At 41.7% G+C, this 27,095-nt stretch overlaps 2 protein-coding genes across 4 annotated transcripts in view; both read left to right on the plus strand.

Moving 5' to 3' along the window:
- The window catches only part of Irf2 (interferon regulatory factor 2), an 84,285-nt gene that overhangs the window by 1,480 nt on the left and 55,710 nt on the right, over positions 1 to 27,095 (plus strand). The window contains exon 1 of one of the 3 annotated variants that reach the window (XM_005373494.2): positions 5,950 to 5,971. The exons of the other annotated variants lie outside the window; for them this stretch is intronic. The gene's annotated coding sequence lies outside the window, so the exon portion shown is untranslated. Of the gene's footprint in view, positions 1 to 5,949; positions 5,972 to 27,095 lie in introns of those variants that run through there. 3 annotated transcript variants of the gene reach the window in all.
- LOC106148268 (basic proline-rich protein-like) overlaps positions 1 to 27,095 on the plus strand; it is a gene marked incomplete at its 5' end in the record, with an annotated part of 42,153 nt that continues 15,058 nt past the window's right edge. The window contains 1 exon segment of the mRNA XM_013513085.1: positions 1 to 170. Coding sequence (XP_013368539.1) covers positions 1 to 170 — 170 coding nt within the window.

Raw genomic sequence — 27,095 nt, forward strand, 5'->3', positions numbered from 1 at the left:
GGCCCGGGAGCCTGCGCGAGCGCGGAGGGGCTCTGCGCGGCGGATCCGCTCCCCGGCGCGCCCGCATCCCCTGCTGGCCCCAGGGCTCCGCGCGTTTGGCACCTCCGAAGGAGGCGAGGGGAGGAGGCTGGCAGCCCGAGCCGGGCGCGAGGACTGTGTCCGGGCACCAGGTGAGACGCCCGGCTCAGCCGGTGAAGTCGGGACGCCTGAAGATCGGCTACTAAATGTGGCCCCAGGGACTGGCCGTCCGGGTCACCACGTATTTCTCTCCTGGCGGGCCCTGCAGTGTTTGAAACTTGGAGACATGGTGCCCGCTCCCTGCCCCTTGAGTCTCCTCCCTCCGGTGCGGGCACTGGGAGTGCTCCCTGTCCTTGCTGTGGCGGAAGAAAATGTAGCGTCGGTGTCAGTGAGGAAAAGTGGTGCTGGCATTTTCCTTCTGCCACTGCCCTCCCTGTGGCTGTGAGTTGGTCTGCTTTTGATGAATGGCCCAGGGTGGAGGACAGTTACATTTCCTGTTGTGGATTTTCAGGAATCACTAAGGTTGCCGTCTAGCCTGCAGTCATTTATTAGTTTTCAGTTGACTGCAAGTAACATTTGAATTTAGCAGCCTGTACTTTCTGGTGCGTAGGAGCAGGTGCGCACAGACGGGGGTCTTGGAACCAACTGTGCGTGAAAAGTGGACGTTTCTGAAGTTAGAAGCCGGTCCCTCACCAGGGGCCCAAGCGTGACCCTATTTAACTTCCTGGAACACACAGATTCAGGATTCTTTGGTTTCCCCAACCCCTTTTTTCTTTTTTTTGTTTGCGGGGAGGGTGGGTAAGGGGAGAAGGGCAAAAATAGGAACCTAAATATTCCGGAAGAAACTTTTCTTAGCTTCAGCTGATGACTTACATCGGCCTCTCCCGGAGGAACCTTGGAACATCTATTGACTGATGTGGCAAAGTCCGGAATTCCACTGCAATTAGTGAATGATTATAATTTATAACCTAGTCTGTTGTGTAAGAAGTTAGATTTTGGTCTCTTAGATCCAAGAGTTCTTGTCCGTTATGATTTGTAACTGCTTCTTTACATTGAACATTTGCATATTTTGCTCTCAATGAGTTATCTTTTTTTTCTGTTGATCTTCAAAAGTTACAAGTAACGATCCACATAGTTCAGACTTAGTTACCTGTAAAAATGTCATCATACTCAAAAGTAAGGGGTTGTAGTGAAACTGGAAGCAAACTGTGACAAACAAATGGTCGCCATAAAGTCTTGATAGTGTGAAGAGCTATGGCCCTACTTTCCTCTTACCCTACCTTTTCACATACTTTATTTAATATGCCAGAGCTGCTTAAAGCTGTTTCAACTCAGTGGTGGAAAATTTGGAACTTCGAATGTTGAGTGTTGGATGTGCATCGATTTTCTCATCTTACCAAGTCATTGCATTTTTATTCTTAGCATTGTCTAGTATAAGCTCTGTTGTTTTTAGAGCATTTTCACGTAATTTCCTTTTGATAGTGCACAGACCACTGGATGCTAAATTCGGTATCTGGGTCATGGTTCCCTTCTCTGCCTTTTACCAAAATGAGCACTTCAGGAAATTATTTCTACATTTAATAAACGTGTAGAATATTTATTGTGTACTCAGACATATTGCTAGGCAGTGTAGATCCACCTGACAACCAGAAAGCCTCTTTACTCTGTACAGAGGTTTCGTTCCAGTTTGTGAGCTGACAATCAACAACAAAAAGTAAATAGAGCAATTACCTTTTGGGATTAGTTCTATGGAAGGTAATGATGATAGCTGTGCAGACAGGGCGGTTTCCAGGAACAATCGAGATACTGTATATAAAAAAAAATTTGGGTAAGTTATAGCAATCACAAACGTGGAAGGCATTAATTTCAAAATTCTATCAGATTATTATTCAAGTAAAAAAAAAAAAAGCCAGGGAATTGCAAGTGGATCAGATAATCGACTTTCTTACATAGAATTTCTAACAAAAAAAATTTTACTTCTTCTGAAAGTGTATAAAGGTAAGAATTAAACCTAGGATAACTATTATATATAAAGTACTACGGAAATATTTAACAATGAAATATAATGTTATCAGTGGAATGGTTTTCTGGCAAAAGAAAAGCTAGGAGGTATCCATGGAGACCAAATGTATGGAAATAACAGTGACTGGACCAGTGTATTTTCCCTTCTTTGTATCAGTAAAATATCTTTCTAAGCCTCACTGTTGCTTTAGTCTGAATTTTCTTCACTGTTGTGTCACACTGCTCAATTCAGGATCTGTTGTTATAGATGTGTGCACCTAACTGATTTCAGTATTTTGCTACATCATCTTTAAGGGACTTTCAGTTAACTTATTGAGTACTTACCATGTGTCTAACAGTGTACATGAAACCATGTGAAAATATAGTCTATATTTATAATGTACTATAAAGTACTATGTAAGGTAAAATGCTGTGAAGTGTCAATTATTAATAATAAAAATAATTTCATCTGGGGGGCTGGGGATTTAGCTCAGCGGCAAAAGCGCCTGCCTGGCAAGCGCAAGGTTGTGAGTTCGGTTCCCGGTACCGGAGAAAAAACCAAAAAAAAAAAAAAAAAAATTTCATCTGTATGGGACAGCATGTTCCTTCCCACACTGGGGCAGGAGGTCAGGACTTGCTGCCTCTGTCTGCCCCATTTGTGCCCTGCTTTTGGCCTAAGTGGATCTGTGTTTGGTATAGGATGTCAGCTTTAATGTATAGTGGGCTGAACTGAAGAATAGCTCTTATGGTGAGTGTGGCTGGTAGTGAAAGGAGGGAGTGAGAATGTTTGGTTAGACTGATTTGTCCACAAAGAATGATAAATTATCTGTAGGAAACAGGTTTAAACCTGAAACCAATTTTTTTTTTTTTTTAATAAAGGACTGAAGAAAACACACAGGAAATCAATCCCCCACGCTGCTGATTGGGGCTGGGGGTAGGTTGTTCTGAGGACCCCTAGGCTTTTCCTGATTCAGAGCAAATGGCAGGCTTGTAGTCTTCAGGTTTTTTACCTTCAGAGATTCCCTTTAAAATTATCACCCCCATAAGCTCCATCTTTTTGACAAACTGTTTCTGAAACAAATTGGTTATCTGTATAAAACTTCCTAAGAAGCCTTCGTGGGCCCCTGAATATTATGTCTTTCTGTCCGAACTTCTGGTCTGCTTGGGAAAACTAGCATTATCAAGTTAAGTTAGTCTTATTCCAGCCAACTGTGGAGAGCCTTGGTGTGTTAGAGAAGGGCAGATCCATGTAGATAAACGCACAGTCCTTAAAGCTTCCTGAGGTACTGAAACCAGCAGGAACTTTCGCCAGAATTCCAGGTTCGGTTGGGCATCCAGAGACCTCAGGCAAATACTTTACATGAAGAATACTTATACAAATTCAGTAGCATAGGCAGTGAGTGTGTTCACAGAATGCAGACCTTCTGCTGTCATGTGTTTGTTAAATATTCATTGACGAGCAGCTGTGGACAAGGCTCTATAGTAGTGGAAGGTGCAAGAACTCAGAAGCACGGAGTCAACTTTTATTGCTTTGGTTAACTCTCTAGTCACTTCCTCCTTTGGGACCCTAGTGGCTCGATAGCCCTGTCATCCTTAGGTGACAAGAGGTATGTGTGTTATAGGAATGCTCTGGGAGAGGACTTGTAGAAACCAAGCCAGATCTTTCAGATTTGAGGCTGTGTGCAGCCCCTTCTTCCCCTCCCACTCCTCCCCCAAGCGAGCCTCTTGTTTCTGATTGTGGAAATGTCCCATCAGATGCCCATCATCTCCCTCAGGTGTGTGGGCTGGAGCAAGGCGGAGAATGAATGTTTTTTTTTTTTTCCCTCTGGTACCGGGGATCGAACTCATGACCTTCTGCTTGCCGGGCAGGCACTGAGCCGCTGAGCTAAATCCCCAGCCCCAGCGGAGAACTAGTTGAGTGAGTCAAGGGTCTCCTCCTAGGTCCAAATCTGTGATCTCTGATTGGCGCTGAGACCAAGCCATCCAGGAAAGCAAGCAAGTGTAACTTCTTTCCACCTTGCCGTATTTACCCAGCGCTTTGAATGGGGGAGCCTGTGGTTACTCTCCCTTGGCTCTGTTCATGTTGATCTTGCTGGGCATAAAAAAATCATGCAAAAATGGTACTTATGCTGTGGCTATGGTACTTTGAATTTTCCTTTCTTTTTTTGTAGTACTGGAAACTGAACCCAGGCCCCTGTATATGGTAGGCAAGCACTCCTCCATGGAGCTACATTCCCTGCTCTGAAATTTCTCCATTTTTTTGTTTTGCTTTTTGAGACAGGATCTGGCTTTGTAGTTCAGGCTGCCCTTACCTCACTCTGTAGCACAGACTGGCCTTGAACTTGAGTAATCCTTCTGCCTCAGCCTCTCAAGTGTTGGAATTACCCGTATGGCCACCACGCTTAGCAATTTTTTTGTTTTTAAGGGAAGTATTTTGTTTTATGGGCTTGTCTCTTTGTCCAGAAAGGCCCAAGAGTTATGCATTTGTTGTTTTTTCTTTTGTTTGGTTCTGGCTTACAGTCTCTTATCAGCTTAGTATTCAGCTTCTATAACAGTAAAGAAGTAGAGTCAAGTGAAGAGTGTCTCCATGTGAGAAACAGAAGGCTCGTGTGGGTCTTTCTGATGATGGGCTCTAAGCACTTTCATCTCCAGGGCAAGACCGATTTAATTTAACAGAAATCTTAATTTAGGGTTTTGTGTGATAAAAGCCCGTGCAATTCTCATTCAATGTTTTGAGAGTTAACAGCTTACTATGTAATTTTCATAAATTCTTTTCAAGCACACTTAGCAATCTGTTGCTATCTGTAACAGCATTTGATACTTGCACACTTGATGTGATCAAAAGGAAACGAACTCATGTATTAAGTTGTCCTTATCAAGCTTATGAATGTCAGGATTTTGGAGGAACCCAAAAAAGTACTTTGCGGTTAGAAGACATTGTCGTGAGCCCATAAGCTTGGAATCCTACTGACTTTCCCATGCAGAAGGAACTGCATACGGATTACTTATTTCAGTATCTAGCATGGTATTTCTGAAAGAATTATTTTCCTCCTTAACCTAGATTTACTGAAGAAGAGAAGAATCAGGGGTGAGAAGAGAGTGTCCTGACACCTTGCTGTGGTGTTAGTGGGGTCATGGAATGAGAATGGGAAGGAATTGGAAAGTGAAAACTAGGGATGAAGTAATTAAGAAAAGTAAAGAAGGTATAGAGCAAAATAGCGGCTTCGGAATCCCTGGGAGGAGGAGAGTAAAGATGTCATCACGCAAGTGGCTTTTCCGTCTTTGCACAAACACCCCTGAGACAGCTCTGCGGGTGGAGAAAGCAAGTTGGTAGTTAATTGCATATAGCTCAGTGACCAGTTGAAATACTGGTGGACCTGTGCTTTTTGACCTTGATGTTACTTTGTGTCCCGGGATGTTAAAGTCTGATGGAAAAACTTTGAGGCATCAGCCCAGTTTATACACGTAAACACAGAGTTGTGGGGGTTGTCACTTGGGCGTGGTTGAAATCACCTGAGAGGTACTGGGGTTGAAGTACTGTTTGAGGAGGGATGGATTGGTATCCATAGTGTGAGGCCCCAGACTCAAACTAAAATTAGTCTTAGGGGCAGTGGTGGGCCCTCAGAAGAAAGATGTATGTCAATAAAATTAATCAGAAATATCATGATAATTCTGAGGCTCTCTGTACTTTATTTATGCTGGTTTTCCTCAGTGCTGCTTTACTTTTGTCAGACTGTAAGAGGTATGTGTGGAACCAGGAAAATTGAATGGGCCAATACTCTGCTTTCCTAAAGAGGAGATGGCACAAATTAAGATTAAATTGTGCACACCATAACTGGGTACTGCCATCACACTGTTTGGAAACTTAGTATTCTGTACTGTGGTTAAAAATGTTAAACTTTCTTTTCCAGTGTGCTGCTTCTAGGAACCTATTTGCTTGGAGTAACCAGAGGTAACAGAGATTTATATTTAAGGGTGTTTATTGAATTAGCTTGTGTTATATGACAACTTAGAAACAACCTGATTAATCAACAATAAGAAAACATATAAATGAATTATAGCACATTTGGAATATGGGTAGCTCATAAATTTCAGGGTGTGTGTGTGTGTGTGTGTGTGTGATGCTAGGGTTCAAGCCCAGGGCTTTGAGCATGCTAGGCACGTGCCCTACCACTGAGCTATACTCCTATCCCCAAATTGAATTGCATTTAATAATGGGGAATATTTGATAGATGTTATTATATATGTTGGGTAGGGGAAAGAGTATTAAATTGTGTCACCAGTTTTAGTCATATGTGAGCATTTGTGTATACAATATTCAGAAAAGGTCAGAAAACATTTTGGTGTTGAATTGTGAGTGTTTGGCTAGTTTTGCCTCCTGAAAAGCTTTGTATTTTCCAAATTTAAAAAAGAACAAGCGCAGTTACTCTTGTAACCAGAAAATGTTCTGATGACGGTGTTGAAGTATCCCCTTTGATCCCACTTCTGTACACATAAGTCTAGGAAAAGCAGATTGGATGTTGCTGAGGAGGGTGCTATGCATGACCTTCGCAGTTCTGGAGCTCCTTGTTCTGTTATGTGTACATCCAGAAATCAGGGCTTTCCTAACTAGCCCGTACTAGCAGCCACCACTGTCTCCATACAGCTCTTGCTAATTGAAGTTGCTGAGACTGGTGGCTTTTTGGTAAGGTTAGCCCATGCCGATTTGCCAAGAAATGCGAAGAGTCTGGGATGTTTTCCTGCATCACAGTTTTAATATGTGAACTGAATTATCTACTAGTGAAATAATGTGAATATTATTATGAGTAAAAATTACTACTGCAGAATTACAGAATACCTGAGCAAGAGAAAAGAATTCCTCATGGATATTTACATATCAATGATTTTAGTGAGTGATTTTAGTGATTTTTACACTTAAATCCTTTGGGGATGCTATGGAAACTGATAGAGTATGGGTATATTTTTCACTCTGTAGACTGAGACAGAGCAACTGTCTCTTTTCTTTCCCAAAAGTTGTGAGAAAAAAGAAAAAACCAAACAAACAAAAGAAGAAAGCCTAAACTTAAACTCCTTCAAAATCTCACAGGAAAGGATCCAGAGTTCTGATCTTAGTCTTTCAGGATGCATGAATTTTATAATCTACGAACTTCTTCAAGGTCTGGGCCTCATCCGTTTGGAAATACTTAGGGAGATAGGCATCTTCCTAGCACATTGGAAACTTCACCAAGAAATGTGGTCCAGGCTGTAATAATTTGGTGATCTTCAGGAGATAAGACGTTTTATTATGCTTTTGGATGAGAGCAGTTACTTTAGACAAATGGCTACAGATCTACATTGTACTGGTGTGTGACCAGTACAATGTTTCTGACCAGCGTTTTCCATTATTACATTGTATACTTTCACTGACATCTTTGTATCTTAGCCATTCCCCTGTTGCAGGAGGTCATTTTTCAGGAATTCTGAGATATCCAGGCAAGTTTTGTTTTTCTCTATGCACCCACCTTTACAAGTGCCCAGCTGGGGACTGCTAGAAAGACGGAATCAGAGTGTGACTCATAACTTTTTTTAATCAAAGAAGACTCCAAATGTCTAATTTTTACCTGAAAACAAAACAAAACAAAGCAAAGCAAAACAAACATCAACAAAACCAAAAAACTGTTTTCCTTCCTTTTTAGACATGGAGATATTTTTGAATTATCAAACTAAGGTTGGGTGTAAGCATTTTGAGTTCAGAGACTGAATGTCAAAGCACAGTCAAGGGGGATGGGGAGGATTTATTAGGGCAACACTGTCCAATATAAATACAACATAAACCACATGTGTATTTCTACTTTTCTAGTAGCCACATTGGAAAAGTAAAGGAAGCATATGAAATTAATTTTAATAAGTTTTATCTAACCCATTATATCTAGAATCATCCCAATATCATCAATGTGAAATACTAGAGATATTTTACATTATTTTTTTCATACTGAAAAAGCTCAGTGTCTTTTCTCCTGCAGTGTCTTAATTCAGCCCATCCACATTTCAAGTGCTGATAGACACAGCTGGCTACTGGCTGCCATATTGGATGGTGCAGGATTGGGCAATGAAGAAGTGAAGAGAAATATTAGGGGAAGGATTTTAAATATGGAACGCAATTTTAAATAGAGGACAAAACTTAAAAGGATGAAAGGAGAGCACAGCAGTTGTTTTAGCTGTAACTGCATGAATCTCCCTTGGCCTCTCCTCACATATCTTTCCTGATCTCTTCAGCCTAAAACAATAAAATGCTCTGAATTCCTACAGAACTGGGCATTGCATGTGCCATTCTGGTAACCATGAGCCATGCACATCTTGATGAATCTTGTCTGGGTCTGTTGTGAAAACCGTTGATTACTTGGAGTTCCACTTCTGTCACCTCTGCAGTAAGTTATTTGAGAGCATGGATCAGGTCATGTTTCTTTGCATTCCTCACCAGTACTTAATATGCAGTAAGAACTAGACAAATATTTGTTGCTTTGATTTTCAGCTGGAATGCAAAGGTTAGCTTGGAAGGTTTGATTCCAGCTCAAGAGGGAGGACAGCTATGCTGTGTTAAGAGACCTAAAGGTATACATATTGAGCACAGAAACATTGAGAATCATCGCTTTGCCTTAGGATTTGTCACTTTGTATTAGGTGTTCAACACTCAGAAGGTGAGAAATTGTTTGACTTTTCTCCTTTGTACCCAGACCTTTAAAAGAATCTTATTTTGGAGAGTGGTTAGAGAGAGGTGAACTAAAAGAGAAGGTAAAAAGAACTGCGATGTATTACGTACGTGTACCAGCTCCTCGTGATGAATATGATCACTGTTTACTGGACACATGTACTAATAACAATAAAAATTTAAGTAAAAAACAAAAATATATTTTAATTCATTCCTGATCTTTCAGGCCCAACAGTGATCCTTGTATCTTTTTGTGCATAAAAATAAGCTATGTATGTTGATGAATGGTGTATACATTTGAGAGCTGCTACTTTCTGTGTGGGGTTCCTTATTAATAATAACTTTGTTAATGTTTTTAGCAAGCATTTTCAGTGTATAACATATGTGCAGTAAAATTCTTCTGAAGTCAAGTGTGGTATTTTACGGTTACCTTCATTTGTTCTCTGTGACTGTAATTGTTGGTTGAAGCAATAGACTTGTCCAGAGAGCCAAGGCAATTTATTTTTACTGAAGCCTACCTAAGAAGTGCTTAGGTAGCTTTCCTCTGCAAGATTAAATGCGACCTTCACAGAATCATGTTAGCATGGCCAGCAGCTAGAAAAATAAAGACTAAACCAAACCTTCAACAGCAAAATTCCCAGCTGCTCAGTGGGCTAGAGCTTTTCTGATTGCTTTCTTCCAATAAAACCACTGTAGATTAGTTTTAAGTGAATTCTAGTAGGGTTGGGGATTTGCAACTGACAGAAGAACAGAAAGCATAATCTCATTTTAGGGGCTGGGGATTTAGCTCAGCGGCACAGCGGCTGCTTGGCAAGCGTGAGGTCGTGAGTTCGATTCCTGGTAGCGGAAAAAAACCAAAAACCAATAAATAAATAAATAAATAAATAATCTCATTTAAAATAATCATCCTGAAGGCACGTCCTTATTGACTCTTTCTTGGGATGTTGGGAGTTTGCTCATATGGGGAAATTTACCTGATAGGCACTATTTAGCAGACCTTTCAAGTTAAGGAACTCTGAATAGGAAGGAAGAGTGGGGCTGGAGAAATCAATCAAAAGGCTGTTGCCCCAGGAGGACATGCCTGGGAATCTGGGGTGTTTTAGTGCTCCCTGGGACGCCCAGCGCTAGCACTGCTCCCTTCTTCCCATTGTAGAATGAAGGTGGAAACCTGGGGCACCTACAAGGGAGACCCCAGTAGGGAGTGTAGGTGGTCTGCTCCTTCACCTTTTGGGTGTGGTCCTACTGGGGATCAGTGTATTCAGCATGAGTTGAAAGTATAGGAGAGGATTTGCTTCTCTTACAGGTGCTTTGAATGTATCCTGAGCTCTTCTTTACGGTTCTTGAGTCAGGTTACAGTTTGGTAGATAGGGAGAAAGAGGCTGCTCAACTGAAACAACTGACTGTTTTGATCCTTCAGTCATTTAATTAGGGAGTGTTTATCCAGCGCTAACTATATGTAGAGGGAGGTATAAAAAGGAAGAAAGACAGTGAACTTCGATTTGAGTTAGCTAGGCTGAGGCTGTGGTCTCCACTCCTCTAGGAGATGAAGTTGTCCAAGTGGAAAAAACAAAAGCAATGATTAGACAAGAAGGACAGCAGTTCCTGCAGGGACTGTAGATTTTCTGTGAGCCCCTCCCCTTATCTTGTACTGGGAATTGGACCAAGGGGTTTACACTGAGCTATGTCGCCAGTGGTTTTTTTTGTTGGATTTTTTTGAGACAGGGTCTAAATTGCCTAGGCTGGGCTTGAACTTGTGATCCTCCTGCCTCAGTCTCTGAGTGCTGTTCCTCTCCGCCACGTCAGGTTGTCTAGGATTGTTGCAGAAGCCACAATGATAAAGGGACAGATTTTTGAGGGAGGGCATACTTTGTGTCTTTTTTTAATTCAGATTCTGAGTGGATTCTAAAGTAGGCATGAAACAGCACATTGTTTGTTGGTGGTGGTGTTTTCCCTGATTCTTACACATTCAGTTTGGTTTGTGTGTTGAACCCTTGCTTGGTGTCTTGTTATTCGGGAAAACTAAAATGGTAAGTCTTGATAGTCATCTCCACTGCCCTTTACATCACCTGAATTAAAGGAGAGCTGTGATCCACAAGAGGACTGAAGGAAACAGTAGAAGCAGCAAATTTATAAAATTTACTGTTATCATCATCTTTAAGGGTACAGTTCAGTGGTGTTAAGTGTGCTTATTTTCAAAGAATTTTTATTGGTGCACGTTTGTAGGACATGTTTACATTCCTGTGTGGAGCTGGTACGTGTATGTAACGTATCACATCTTAATTTCTTTTTTCATCCCCTTTTCCTGCCCTCCCTTCCACTTCCATCTCTTGGTGCTCTCTCCATTGGAGAAAGAGCATTTGTACAAAAACTATGCACATAAGTATGTTTACACTGCTGTGCAGCCATTGCCCCTATACTGGCCTTTATCATTTCAACCGGAAAGTCTGCTCACATTAAACAGTGACTGTCCCCCTCAGCCTCAGGAAGCCATCCCACTTTCTGCCTCCATTGATCTGACTGTTATGAGTACCTCATATATTTATTTATTTACTGTGCAGTACTGGGGATTGAACCCAGGGCTTTTACTCTGAGCTACCTCCCCAGCCTATTTATTTATTTATTTATTTATTTATTTATTTATTTTTATTTTGGGACGTTATCTCTAACTTGCGAAGTAGACAAGGCTGGGCTTGAACTTGCAGTCCTCCTGCCTCATCAACTGAGAGTGCTGGGATTATTATAGGCCTGTGTCCTTTTAAGATTGAACAACTGTTCTACAATTTGGTAATCCACTCATCTATTGCTGTACACTAGGGTTGTTATTACCTTCTGGCTATTGTGAGTAATATGGCTGTGAATACTGGTATAAAAATATCTCTTGGGTTGGGTCCCTAGTTTCAGTTCTTTTAAGACATGGGAATTGGTGTGTCATATGGTAATTCTGTGTTTAATTTTTGTTTTGTTTTTTTGTTTTTTTGAGACAGGATCTTGCTGTGCAGTGCAGGCTGACCCTGAACTTGCTGTGTAGCTCAGCTTGGCCTCAAACTTGCGGCCATCCTCCTGCCTCAGCCTCCACGTGCTGAAATTACAATGCACCACCATGCTCAGCCTCTGTTTAACATTTTGAAGAACCACCAAACTATTTTCCATAGTGTCTATACCATTTATTTGACATTCCTATCAGCAATGAACCAGGTTTCTAATTTCTTTACGTCTTTATAAACATTTGTTATTTTGTTTTGTTTTTTGGTTAAGAAGCATCCTAATGGTTGTGAAGGATATCATAGTATGATTTTGATTTACATTTCCATAATAATGAGTGACAGAACATCTTTTTATGGGGGAAATGTGTTTCTGCATTCTTTGTCTGTTTTTGAATTGTCTGTAGGTTGTTGAGTTGTATCCAGTCCTTTGTGTGTGTGTGTTTTCCAAAATGAGATGATAATATGGTCTGAGGAGCTAAGATTCTCCCTCCTTACAATATGTATAGCATGCAACACGAAGTCATTTTCAAAATTGTGAGATGTTGTAAAGCTGATAAAACACACATTGGGAATTGAGTAATGGCAGAATGAGGTGAATCAGAGTGCACTGGTAGATTGAAAATCAGATAAAAGTACCCAGCCTTCTCATAAATGCTAGAATTGGAAACTTCCTTAGTGATTGTAGTGTGCCCTGCTGAAATTAAGTAACCTCCTCAGGGTTTAGTGGCAAGATTAAGTACTTAGTGAGTTTTGTTGAACTGTATTTTCTTTTAGTGATTTTTTTTTTCTCTTTTGAATCCTGAAATTTATAAGGAGAAAAAATCCTGAATCTGGAGGTAAATTAATTGTGTCAGTTTCTGGTAGGGTAACCACTCCCCTTGGTGAGAAAGAACCCCAGGTTCAGCACTTCTGTGGTATCTCAGGGTGGAGGTGGGTCAGAGCAGCCTCCAAAATAACAACTAGGAGCTTAAGAATTTAAATATAATCTGCTCAGAAATGGTTCATACTACTACTTGAGTGGATGGGGAAAAATTTTTGCTATAAATCAATCCACTAAGTAAAACGAATAAAAACATTTACATATGCGTTGTGAATTAGAATGAGGAACTTTTCATTTGTTCTGACAAGAGCTGTAGTAGAGGAAGAAATTGAATGAATTGTTAACTGCTGTGCTCTTGGCTTGCTTTTATGTGTTGCTCTGATTTTTCATTTCTATCAGTCCTTTTCAAAAGTTTGTCCCCTACGGAATAACATAGTCTGGCATGATAACAAATAAATTGTAATTAAGACTGAGTTCTAAATAATTGGGAAGAAGATGCACAATGCCTGTGACTGACATAAGACAAAGTAGTAAGAGGAATTACAAAGTTTTTGTTATTTCCTTCAGGGATGAAACACCAATTTAAAAATATCCTAAAACTAGCTCAAAGTATTGAGAAAACAAACATGATAGTGATTAAATTGAATTGAACTCTTTTATGCAAACAAGTACTTTAAATAAAACTCTCAAAGGAATTAATTCCTTCAACAGATGTTTTTGAACAGCTGTGTTCGAAGCACTGTGCTGTGAAGATGTAAAGTTGAAACTTTCCCACCCGTATTTTCAAAGAGCGTGTAGTTTAGTTAGTGAGACAAACCGGTACACAACCAACTGCAGCCACCAAAAAATGAGATCCAGGCTTCAGAGAAGCACAGCAGGCAAAAGGCCAAGGGAGAGAAGAGGAAAGAGCCATCTCCCGGACCTGAGAAACGGAGCTGCCCTTCCTCACCCACTTCTGGAAGGAGAGAGGCAATGTCATTTGGTGGCAAATGGGCGATCAAGGCATTTTTGGTTGAAAGAACATCGAGAAAGACAGAAAGCGTTGACAACTCCTGATCCTGGTGGCCGAAGCAAACACTTATAGGTGGAGTGTCAGGGTCAGCCCCTGGCGGCCACATGTATCTGATTCAGGCAATGGGTTCCTTTGTTTCCCAGTAAGGCAAAGTTTTATTCTGGGAATAGGTGTTTTTTGGGACAGTTACTGAGAATTTGTAAATTTCCTCCTTTGCATTTCAGAAAATGATGGCTAATGCCAATTGAGTGTGTCACAGCTGTGCACCTGGGGAGTTAAGGGAGGTGTGTATTTGTAGTCTATAGACTGGGAAGATCTGGACAGTGCTTTTGATAATAGTGTGGCCTGTCTTTGAAGCCAGTTTCTCTCCCCTCCCATTCCCTCCCCTCCCCTCCCCTGTCTTCCCTTCCCTTCCCTTCTTTCCTTTCCTCCTTCCCCCTTCCTTTCTACTGGAGGTAGAACGCAGGGCTTTGCACATGTTGGGCAAGTGCTCTACCATGAGCTGTATCACCAGCACTGCTTTCATACGCTTTTTGGAGGATAGATAGGTACAAAAGTATTGTTTTTGGTGCTCATTGTTTTTTGATTTAGTTTATAAAAAGAGAATGAAGTGATTATAAACAGGTTTAAAATGCTCAAGTGAAGAGGAGATAAAGACAATTTTCTCTAATTTGTATAAGAAACTCAGTTTAGAAAACCAAGAGAAAGCAAGACAGAAGCTTTCCATGGGCTTCTCTTGATTGGGAGAACCATTCAGCTCCTCCCTCCCCGGCAGGAGGTGGTCTTCCTGAGGTTGTCAGAGCCACACTGTGGAAGGCTGTGGAAGGCCTGGGTGAATGCCCTGGGTTCAAGCCTGTACCAAGGTGAGCCTCAAAGACTGGAGCAGCCCACAGTGTGCAGGCTTTCTGTCTGCTTCCCAGAGTCTGACTGAGGTGAAGCTGGAACTGCCTTTGGGTGTGGAGGCGGTAAGACCTGAGGTTGACTGATTGTAATGAGAGCGCTGATTGGACACTTGCTATACTCTTGCCTATAGGAGTAAGGTTTGAAAGTCTTATCAAAGGCCCTAGGTATTTCTGGGGTTTATTTCAGTATATCACATTCTGTATGATAAGTAACTGCCTTTTTGAAACAAAGGTGAATTTTGCAGTGCAATGAAACCCTCCCCCTCCTTCGGCTTAGCAAAGTGAAATGTACACACACAGCACGCTGTAAGTGCAGGTTGAATTCATTCGGTCAGACACAGACCAGTCCATCCTACAGTCTAAGCTAATAGGGATTGTGAGCTGTGCTTTCCAGTAAGGAACAAGGACCTGCAGGAGGCTAAAGAGCCTTGTGTGTGCGCGTGCGCCCTGGTGCACTTGGGTTTCTCCAACCAGGCATCAGAGGGCCTCTTTTGGTGCTAGGCTAGCTTTCCAGAGACCTCTTCGTCTTACAGATTTCTATATCATCTAGTAAAACTCTCCCAACCTGACTTCCAAGCAATTCTCTTGTGTAAAATGCAGGGTTACATTGCTGTGAGGTGAAAGAAATGATGTAGGGAATCTGATACAGTGATTGAATCAGGACCTACTGTGTGTATGCCCATGTTAGGTTATCAGGGGATGTAGCGTTCTGTCAGAGACACATAAACACAACTCAGTCATTCTTAGTTTCTTTGCTTAGTGTCACCTTTAGGACCTCATGCCTGACTCTGCACTGACGTGCCCAGCTCCTTCATTGTGTAATCCCTCTTTCTCTGTCTCTGTCTGTCTGTCTCTCTCTCTCCCCAGTTGGGGGATTTAACCAAGGGCCTCATGCATGTGAGGCAAATCTTTTACTGTATTTTTTTTTTTTTTTTGGTTCTTCTCCAGTACCGGGAATCAAACTCACACCCTTGTGCTTGCCAGGCAAGTGCTGTGCTTCTGAGCTAAATCCCCAGCCCGAGGCAAATCTTTTACCACTGAGCTCTATCCCCAGCCAGTACTGTAAGCTCTTTGAAGGCAGAGCTCTTACTTTCATCATCCTTGTGTCCTCCGTAGAGCTCCTCGTGATGCTCAGCCCAAAGTGCTGTTCACAGTGCCTGGCTCAGGAAGGTCTTTTTGAATGAAATGTAGAATAAATGTAAGTCAAAAGTTCGTTACTGTTCTTAGTTGGATTTCCATGGGAAATGTACTGCAGTTAGTGAATGACGCTTTTTTTTTTTTTAGCTTTCGTGGTTTTTACGGTAGTTTTGTTTCCCTTGTTTATCATTTGTTTTTAACAAGTGTCTGTATCACAGCATATAGCTAATGTCATCTGTCTTTTTCTCCATTCCCACCTGCTGTTCCCAGTGGGCTCCATAAGGGATTTATCTATTTCCTTACCACTAAATAATTACTACATATCATTGTGCTTGATAAATTCAAAGATGCGTAAGATGGAACTCTTGCTTACAAGGACTTCGTACAGAGAGAAGCCTGTTTTCAAGCACACGAAGTTAAGAACCTTGTTTACAGGTAGAAGAATCCATGGTTGGGAGAGGTTGGATGGTGGTGAATTATGGTGGGAGGAGTGCGCATTGTGGAGCCAGTGAACAGTTTTGAGCTAGGTGACAAGATGTCTGAGAAAATTAATCTGGCCACACTGTGCCAATTAGGAATATACTTCTATTTCCAGAAGAGGGACCTTCGATGCCCTCTTGCTTCTGGCTTTTTTTTTAATTAGGTAAAGCAATGGCTGTACTGTTCAGAGATTCTTTGGGGAAGTCTTAGGGGAGAACAGGGCAATCTCATACTTTCTCTCCTAATATGAACTATCTTGTATTTATTTCTTCTCATAGTAGCTCTGCCAAGTTGCCATTAAGATCTGTTTATAGTTGAGATGATGGTTCGGAGAAGTTGCAGGTTGTAGGTGGTGAAGTCTGACCTCATCAAACCTGGGGTTTTTATAGTGTGCTTCAACAAAGAGAGGGAGGGAAAGCACCATGGTTCTGAAGGGGTTGCCGGAGAGGAGGCAGTTGGGAAAGTACAATGGACACCAAACCTGAGTTCTGGCAGCCGTTTGGAGATTGTTGAGAGGTGGTTAAATATCTTCTAAAAATATTTGAAGACAGTGCTATAGCTTGTAGGGGAGAAGTACACTCTTGCCTGGGAGGTATCCCTGTATTTTGAGTCGGGTACAATTTTGGCTGTCTTTTTCATTTGGAATTCACTGATAACTAGGATAGTTTATTTCAGAAACAGAATCAAACTAGTGGAAACTGTATGTTAGATCTTGAGATGAACATGAACAGTTGAATTGTATGGCATAATAAATAATAATACGATAAATAGTAAACTTTTATGGAGGGTTCACTGGCAAAAGGAAATTCTCAGAGGAAAACTGGCAGCAGGAAGGAAGTGGCCAGGACCAGCCTGTGGATGTGGAGTGTGGGAGGGGCTCATTTATTTTTATTCCAAGGGAAAAGACATTGCCCTTCAAAATCAACTTTTTTTAGGGCAAGTCTTTTTTCTTTTTCAGGCAGTTGTCTTTAGAAAGGCTTTGGTTTTCGGGGTAGTCTGCAGATGATTGACTTGCAGTCCCAGGGTGGCAGTTTTGTCCTTTCATGCCTGTAGTTTCTTAGGTCTCTTTGTGCTGGCCAATAAGAATCCTCGTTATTTGACTTTGCTAACTTAAGTACTGCATGCAGTGCTTCCCTTCATCTTTTCTGTTCCCAGCGGGGGACAGACACCTTTGGTAGGTCTGTCAGATATGAAAAGGAAGAGAAGGTGGCTCCAGACTTGAAAACCCAGCTAATTCAGGGTGCTCCCATTTCCTGCTATGCCCTTCCTTCTCAAGCCTGGTCTAAATTACCCACTTCACGCTGCCCTTTTTCCACCCACACTATCTTATTAATTTTTCTCCATAGAGAATCTTGCCCTGCCTTATGATGGCTTGACTTAATGAGTTTTTGACTTTCTGATGCACTTTTTCCTGACTTAGTTATATGCAGTGGGATCCTTTCTGGTGATATTGAGCAGCAGAAGCCAACCACAGATCCTTGTTAGCCTGGTGAGATAATCACAGGCAAGCTCAGGTGGGGCAACTTGGTGACTTAGTGAGACTTTACCTCAAAGTGAAACTTAAAAAATTGACTGGGGATGTAGCTTAATATGAAGGAGCTAGGTTCAGGCTACATTACCACAAACACGAAAACATACACACACGCGAATTGTACTCTTTCCAGCGTGCCTTGTTGCTAAGCTTTGTAGTTCAGTAGGTTAAGCACACTAAATGCATTTTCACTTGACCATAGCCAGAAGGCTGAGAAGTGATGCTGAATACATTTTGAAATAACGATATTCTCAACTTCCAAAGGGTATGTAGTTTAAAATCCCATCCTGAAGCAGGGAGCATCTTAGTACCTCCTTCCCAGTGTATGTGAGGAAAAGGAAGTCTCTTTTTGGGCTAGCTCATGGCTGACTTACAGAGATGGTGCCAAGAAACCAATCTTTGGGGAAGAAAAAGAGGGACCCTCTTAACCGAACTCCCTTTCTGACTCGCAGGAGGAGAAGCTCTGCCTTTCAGAGATCACTTCACTTCTCCTGTAGCACAAGGCAGTGCTTGAGGACGAGCTGATCAGAGGGAAACTAGGGCCGCCTCCTTCCCCATTTTTCCTATGGAAACAAGTTGTGAAAATGGAGCATGAGCTCCAGTCCATATCCTGGGAGATCTGCCTGTGATTCCTGCTCTGCTGCATTGTGGAATCTGGTGCCGGTGCTGGAGTCCAGGGCCAGACACATTCAGTGGCCCCAGCGTGCTTTGATTTTCTAACATTTTCAGCAATTATTCTACCTTTTTAGGCCCAATTGCTTTCTATGACTTGCTCTGGAAAATACTTTTAAAATATGATGGATTAAAAAATACCCATAGATGTTCAAAATTTAGAAGATCTGGAAAACTATTTGTGCAACTTCACACAGTTTTTTTGTTTGTTGCAAAAGAAGGTATTGCATTTGTTTCTGCAACAGATCATTGCATAGTTATATATATTTAAAGAAAGCATGTTTTATACATGATTGAATTACCTGTGAAACATGCTAGGAATGATATGTCTGGGCCTAAGGGTGTCATGTAAAATTTAAACCTCTGGCCTAGTGCTGTCTGGAAGTTTTGTTCTTATTTATATTGTAACTTGTAGTGTAGTGTGATGTAAAACGTTATTCTGGATGTTTTGCATGTTTCTTCATTTAATCTTCCCAAAGCCTGATGAAAAGAGAGAGGGTCAGTAGCCTGCCCAAAGTCACACAGCTGAGTAAGAGAGCTGCGATTTGAACTCAGACAGTTCATCCAGGCTCACTCTTACAGTCGCAGCTGTATGAGAGAGTTCATGGGCAAAGCCTTTCTTCCTTCCAGGCCCTAGGTGTGCATATGAACTGTTCTGTAACTCTTATTCTCCACTCTTCATGCTGAATAGGTATGGAATGATTGGCTTGGGGAAAATCTTTACATTCCTGATGAAACTGTAACTTGGAAAATGGTTTCTTAAGAAGAAGGAGGGCTCTCTTTGGAGAGGAAGTCCCTTTCCTCAGTTATTCCCTTATTCTGTTTGTATTCTTTTCTTCGTTGGTGTCCACCTTAGAGCCCTTCTTCCTACGTCATCTCCACCATGAAGTGTTGACACTTCTGCAGTAGGATAGATGCCAGATAGAGGTCCGCAGGTTTTGCGGAGCAACTTTAGAGACTTCAGATTTTATATCCTGGTTGATCTTCGCTGCCTGGTTTGTTGTGATGGATTGCAGAAAATGTGTTTGTTTTTACCAGCACAGCCCAGAGGTCACACAGAGTCAAAAGACTTCCTATTTAAGGAAAAGTCCAAGTCAGCTCACTTATCTTATGTTCCATCTTTCTCTGTGGGTGCTTTGCATTTTTAATTTTCTTTTAATTTCAAAACAGCAGAACCAAGCAGCAAGTGTTGGGAAATGGCTAAGGGACTTGACTGTTTCCTGGTCCTGACGGTAGGAGCTGAGTACCAGAACTAGGGAGGTATCCAGGCATGCTCATCTTCTCGTGGTTATGCTTGAGCATCCCAAGAGCACAGTTTGAAAAAAACTGTCGCAAGGATTTTACATTACCAAGGTTGAAACCCAGTTTTCAATACCTCTCATGATGGAGTGTAGTGCCTGAGAACCAACTTTGGTGTAGACTAAGTCTTCTGCTTAAAATGAGGATAGCAATGGTTCCTATCTTACCAGGGTCATTGTGAGGTTAAATGAGACCACGTAGGAGTTTGGTGCCAAGTGCAACCAAACCACTCATTACGGTGGCGGTGCCCAGCCCGCTCTTCACAGTGTTATCTCCTGCGAATTGGGGAAGCATTTTTAAAAAGGCTTTTTGACTCTTGCATGTACGTATTTACAAAAAGTTCAGTTTAGGAGCTGAAAATACAAAAGCTTGTTTAAGCACTTTGGCCTTTAGCTTACAAAGATACAGGGACTCCTTCACCTTTGCCCCTTTAGCCTTAGCGTTTTTTCTTTCCTCACACTGCCTGGAGGAAGTTTGTGTCCAGGACTTCTGAGCTGAATTTCTGCCCATGTCTCATATAGAATGTAAGCACTTCAGTGTATATTATCCTTCTCACTTTACGATGATACATTTGCCCTTTTATTCACAATGAAGTGATAAGGGAAATGGAGGAGATAAACTTCGCAGTTTTTGTGTGTGTGTAAATTTGTACTTGTGCCACTAGATGTATTGTCTTTTTATTTTACCCATGGTTCCTATCAGAGGAGCAGGTCTTGTGTCAGTGGCACAGTAGCTCCTGTAGCTCATTATCTTAGTAAATGACCTGAATCTCACTCTTAGTGCCTATATAGACAAAAAAGTAATAAACTCAATTTAATTTGATACTTAATAGTATTGTTTATAATAAATTTAACTTCTGAAGTTAAATATTTAAAATGTCACAGGACAATGAATAATGGCATTACAAATGTTGTTATAAATGGGTAGGAGGGATGATATTTTCAAGGTAGTTTTGAATTGTATTGAAATCTTCCCTTATTTTATAAGAAAGTATTTTATGTATTAGGTTGGTACATTGGAACACTTATTCTATTGCTTGGCAAGCCTGATGTAAAGGAAATAATAATTTTAAATGGCTTCTTCAGATTTCAAATTTATAAGATCATTCAGGAAACATAGTTTCCCACTTTCTAATAAGCAGGAGCAGTTTGTATTAAACTTTTCCATTTCAGAACTCAAAAGTGTTATTTACAAAATTAGGCTTAGTCTGTGCCAGATGGATTTGTAATGTAAATATAGTTTAAGTAACATGATGCTCATTTTCCTGTATGGCATCGTCACAATAATATATGTCAAGGATAGAAACAACTTGAAATCTACTGCAGGTTCAAAATCCATTATTTATAATCCAAAAAGCTCTGAAAACTGAAAGTTACTGTCATGACTCATTTGGCAGGATATTCTGCCCTGAATTGACATAAAGCTTTTCATAGCTTTTATTTATCCTGATCAGTGTAAATGTACATGTTTTGCTGCAGAAATATTATGGTGTTCAATGAAGAGTTTCTGCCTAGATACTGCTGGGGGTGTCATGTTCCATATGGTATATGCACCATATTATCTCTCCAAAATCCAAAAGCTTTTGCCTTCTGAAACACTGATGGCACAAAGATTTTGAATAAAAGAGGGAAACCTGTTCCATTCCAGTCCAGATAACCCCTGTAGCCAGAGGATTCTCACCTCCTGGTTTTTCTAAGAACAGAGAATTCCTCTTTATATCTGTTTCCAGGATAACCACTAGTAAGACTCCAGCCACACTCAGAAGTGTCCCATTTTGGACAACAAATTATATGATCACCATACTCACCATCCCTGAAGTCATGGTAATGGGCGCTGTGCTATTGGTGAATATCTGTATATCTCTAGTAAATTCCTATTACAAAACTTTGAAATAAACAAGATTCCAGAGTATATTTTGCAGATCTAAAATAAATTAAAGCATTGTTTATGAGAACTAATTTTAAAAAATATACCCACTGCCTTCCTAGGTAGAATTCCCCACAACATGTACTTCCTTTTATGGCAGTGGATCGTTTTCTTCATTGCAATTACTGGTGTGTGAGCCTTCTCTAACCGGGCTGCAAGCTCCCTTTTTGTTCCCCATTTGCTTGTCATGATGCCTGATGAATATATAGTAGTCCTCACTTGTCCATGGAGGGTACTTTCAAGTCTCAGTGGATACCTGAAACTGTGGATATTAGCAAGCCCTCTGTGTGCTGTTTTCCAATACATGCATATAGGTGATAAAGTGTACTTATGAATTGCACAGTAAGAGGTCAACAATAAGAATCATAAAATAAAACAGTTATTATAATATACTGTAATAAGAGTCACTGAAAACTCATGAACTGTTTCTTTCTGGAACGTTCCATGTAACATTTTCATACCTTGGTTGACCTCAGATGCCTCTAACATAGAAAGTGAAGTTGCAGATGGGGAGGAGGGAGTTTGCAGTGAGTTACTGTCTATTTATTTTATTGAGAATTGACCTTTTACGTACTTTCGGCCCTAGAGTCAGAGTGTGGAACAAACCAGGGTTGATTTGGTACACATGGAGGTTCTTGTTTAGTGGGGCAGACAGATTTGGGGACCTGGCCCAGCTTCCCTGCTGAGGAAGTGATTTTGAAGCTTAATCTGAAAAAATATTAGTTAACCAGAGAAACGGGACTCTCTTAAGGCTGAGGGACAATAGGGCAGAAGCCCTGAGGCAGCTGCTGGTGGAGTTTAGGGGTGCAGACAGCAGAGTGTGAAGAAGGGGAGCCTGTTCAGGTAACATCCCAGGGCCTCAGCAGTGAATGACAAGGTCTTATTTGTGCTTTAAAGAGAGCGTTCTGGCCGCAGGGCCAGCACTCAGTCAGGGCTGGGGTGGCAGAGGGCAGTCAGGATGGCTGTTGGGTTCAGTCTTTGTAGAAGGAAGCAATTGTTTTTGACCATGGTTTCACTTTCCATTCACACAGTGTCTCAGCTGTTCTCTTCGACAGTAGTTGTATGTGCTCTTTGGTACTCTTTAAGGCTCAAAGCAGTGACTTCAGTTTTCTTCCAGGCTAAGGCGAGTAGAACTGAAGGTTTATTCAGATTTTGACAACTGAGGAGAAGTTGTGAGAAACAAAAAGCAAAAAACCCTTACTCATGGTGGGTCTTTCTTGAGCCAAGTAGCTGAAAGGCTAAAACAGTGGGAACTATTACCACGCAGAAAGTGAAACTATGCTGGGAATGCCAGCTCTGGGGGCTCTAGTGAAAACCTGGAACTGTTTGGAAATGCCCTGCTAAGAACCCAGTGGTGTGGGGGCATCGAAAGGGTGAGAATCTTGAAATATGCAACCCATGGGAGTCCAGGGCTGGGCAGTTCTCTTGTTTTTACTTTGCTTACACCTTAACCTATGTGGTGAGGCAGTGCTGCTGGGAAATCAGTGTTGTGTTTTAAATTTGAAAGAACCTTGCTTAAATACTCACATAGAAGTTTGAGTGGAGGTATGTCTTTGGTGCCTAAGTTTGAGAGCCTTCTCTAAAGTATGCAGGCCAGATCTCTGGGGGTCTCATTTTTAGTTTTCTACCCAATCTGAGAATTTACATAAATTATGGACCATTACTGCCCATCTTCTGCTGGAAGCAAAGTGAAGAGATTCCTTACTCATTTATTTTTTCTTTTTTGAGACAGGGTCTCACTATGCAGTTCAGGATGGCCTTGAGCTCACTTTGTAGCTATGCTGGTCTTGAACTTGCAACAGTCCTCCTGCCTCAGCCTCCCGAGTGCTGGGATTACAGGTGTGCACCACCACGCCAGGCTGAGATTCCTTATTCAAACAATTGTTGCTTGACTGAGCCACTGCTTATGGATGGATGGACAAGTGATTGATGTACGCATGTCATGGAATCCTGGTCCCCAGATTAGGAATAAACTGCCAGCAGTTTACTTTGAAGACAACAAAGGCACCTTTTCCCCGCTATCACTGAGCTACACCAGTAACCCTGGCACTTTTCTCAAATCAGCTATATTTGTGGAAATGCTGTGGTCCCCCTGGCACCATAAATCACTTACATACTTTTCTCTTGTCTTCCTTGCCAAGTCTTCTTCTTTTGAACTAATTTCATACTTTCACTAAAGTTGCAAGAATAGTACAAAGAATTTCCCTGAACCCTTTGAGAGTAACGTGCCCACACCGATGTCCCATCTCTCCTGAATATTTGCGTGTCATTCTTACAGCAGGAGTACTTTCCAACAACCATAACAGAACAGTCAGAGTCAGAGAATAACACTGGCAGTTGGTACCACTAATCCACAGACCCCATTGGAGTTTGGCTGGTGTCTCAGTAGTGTCCTTTGTGGCCCAAGTCTGATTCAGGGCTGAGAATTTCACTTGGCTATTTTGCTCTAATTTTTCCTCAGCATTCTTGAACTTGACATTTTTGACAATTCAAGCCAGTTACCTTATCGAGTATTCATCATCTGGTCTTGTTGATTGTTTCCTTATGATGAGAGGCAGACCATACCTTTTTTTTTTATAAGAACATCACAGGTTCTTACATAGTCATGGGTAGTATACGACTTTGATTTGTCCTTTTATTGGTGATGTTCATTTGCTAATTTGATTAAGGAGCGATTTGTCAGCTGTCTCCATTGTAAAGTTACTCTTTCTCTCTTTGAAATAAAAATATTTTGTGGGAGGTACTTGAGACTACATAAGTATCGTAGTCATGTAATTTCTCAGCAAAGTTTCACATAATCTATTGATTTTTCTTGACTAAATAATTACTGCTTTGATAGCTACTAGAGGTCCATCTTCTGATTCCATTTCTCTCATTTTTCACATTTATTAATTTATCTTCTACCTTATGGAAAGGCTTTATCTTTCTGCTTCCTTATTCATGGATTCCCATGTTTTAATCTTTTTTTTTTCACTGATGGGAACTGAGCTGGTGGCCTTCACACTGAGCTACATTCCCAGCCTTTTCATTTTTATTTTGAGAAAGGGTATTTTTAAGTCACTAAATTGCCCAAGCTAGGTTCAACCTTGAGATCCTCCTGCTTTGGCCTCCCCGGTGCTGAGATCACAGGCATGTGCCGTCCTACCCAGCTCGTTATCTATGCTGATGCTCAAGTTCTGTGACATTTACCACCCCTTCAAACTGGGCGGTCCTTTTGATATGTTCCCCAAATCTTTTGTGGACCTCCTTACTTTGTGGCCCATAGGTAGTAGGTTACTGTTCTGGTCTAGACTAGTCTTTGGCTCTCCCTGTCCCGGCCTTGAAAGCAGCCATAAGACTCTCCAGTTCCTCTCAGTGGAGAATGGAATGGTGTTTATGGCAGAAGCTATGATGTGGGCACCACCTGGGCTTGTTGCTGTTGGCGTGTTAGTGGGCAGGGTTTGAGAATATTATTTATGTATGTACTTACACATACTTTGTGTATCTATATTTATTGAGATAACTGAAAAACTATGAGTTCAGACCTATTCCTTGAGCCCTGATCGGACACCCTGGATGATGCCAGTCTTGGTGTCTGTAACTCCGTCCCCTGCAGTGAGAAGCCTGGCTCCCGTTATCTAGTTACTGTGTTGCCCGCCCATGTCTAATCTCACTTCCCTTGGCTGCCCCATGTCAGCGAGGATGACCTTCTGACCTCCTTATGGCTGGTTCCCAGCCCTGTGCAGGGCTGCTGCCCGCCTGCACCCAGCTCTGGGCTGCTCTCCTCTCCCTATACCTGGCCTCAACTGCCCTCGTGGGCTCCGTGCTCTACATGCAAAGATGCTGTGCGTCATCCTGCATGATGGGTACTGTGTGCTGCATAGCCTACTTGTGCCTTGTCACCACACCAGTGTCTACTGTGTTAGTTTCCTACAGTGTTATAACAAATGACCACAAACTGGACAGCTTAAAACAACAGAAATTTGTTCCCTTACAGGTTGGGAGACCAGAAGTCTGAAATGAAGGTGCAGGCAGAGTTGGTTCTTTCTGGGGCCCCTGAGGGACAATCTGCTCTGCTTGTTCCTCTGTTTCGGCCTCTCGGGATTGCTAGCAATTGTAGGCATTCTTTAGCTCATAGATAAATCCTTCCTGTCTCTGTCTCTGACTTCAAGTGTCATTCTCTTTCTGGTGTCCAGACTTTCATCTTAGAAGCATGTCAGTCATAATGGGCTTAGGGGCTGTTAGAGCTCAGGACACACCACCTCAAAATGTGACTCTAAGAGTCAGAATGCATCACCTTAAAACACACTTTGGTGTATCTCAAGCTGATTATTCTGGGAAACTGTAGAAAGAGGAGTAGATTTGCAAAATTGTGCTTTTGTTTAAAAAATAATATCTATAAAGGTAGTTGGCTGGATATAGTGGTACACACCTGTTATCACAATGCTCTGGAGGCTGAGGCAGGAGGATCACTGCAAGTTTGAGATCAGCTGGGGGCTACATAGTGTGTTCAAAGTCAGCCTGAACTGCATAGTGAAGCTCTGTCTTAAAAGATTTTTTTAAAAGCAAAGAAAGAAATCTGTGTTATTAAGAATATTTGTGTCTGGATGAGGATTGCTCCGAATTTACTCTCTGAGAGAATTTATCTGCATAAGAAGACAACCTTGTGTTGCCCCCGTAACTTGTGTGGCCACTGTGTCCACAAGCCCCCTTTAGAAACTCTATTCCTTTCTGTTACCCAAAATGCTGTGTAAGGCATAAAAGCATCTGTCTTCTGACTCCTTCAGTATCACATTCTGAGGGATTCCCTTGCACACATAGCTACTTAGGTGTAATTTTTCTCCCATTAATCTGTGCCGTGTCCCCTTAATTCATAGCCTATTCCAAGAACCTAGAAAGGTAGAAGGAAACCACTTCCTCCCTGTGTAGGTCCCTTGTGATCCAGTATGACCTCATTTCAACTTGTTGACATTGCAGAGACCTCATAATGGAAGCATGGGAGGAAGAAAAGGCAGAGGGAAACTTGCTCAGTTGCTTTGAGAAGAATGTTCTTATGTTCAGATTGTTCTTACTTTTGGACAAAAATTAAAGGAGGTCGTCAAATTCAAGTCCTATCTGAGCTACTTAGTGAGATCCTGTCTCAAAATAAAGAAATGAAAGGGCTGAGGGTGTAGCTCAGTAGTAGAGCAATTTTGGGTTTGACCCCCATTCCTGGGAAAAGTATCAGAGTACTCTGCTGATATGGGGGCTACCTTGGACAATTTGGGACTAAGAGGGAAACTGTACTGCACGCAGCCCCCATGCTGGGGAGCCTTGCAGCCCCACTGGCTGTTCAGAAAGTGGCTTCACCTCCCATGTATGCCCGCCTCACTTGGATTGGGGCATGTCCCTCCCCAACCCCAGCTGCCCAGTTGCAGGCCAAGCAACCGTCTTGGGTGCATGTGGTCAGCTAGGAGCACACCCTGGATTCTATAAATGGCATTTGCTGGAGCACTTCTAAGCATTCGCATACAATTTAAATATTCTTCTATAATCCCGATAGTCCATTGTTTGACTACTACTTTTTGTGTCAACATCTTCCTGAGTGTTTGGGTCAATTTAAGTTTTTGCTGTTATAAATAATACTTTTTAAACATTCTTGACCAT

Source organism: Chinchilla lanigera, unplaced genomic scaffold (genome assembly GCF_000276665.1).
Source record: "Chinchilla lanigera isolate Chin_1 unplaced genomic scaffold, ChiLan1.0 scaffold00002, whole genome shotgun sequence".
Lineage (NCBI taxonomy): Eukaryota > Metazoa > Chordata > Mammalia > Rodentia > Chinchillidae > Chinchilla > Chinchilla lanigera.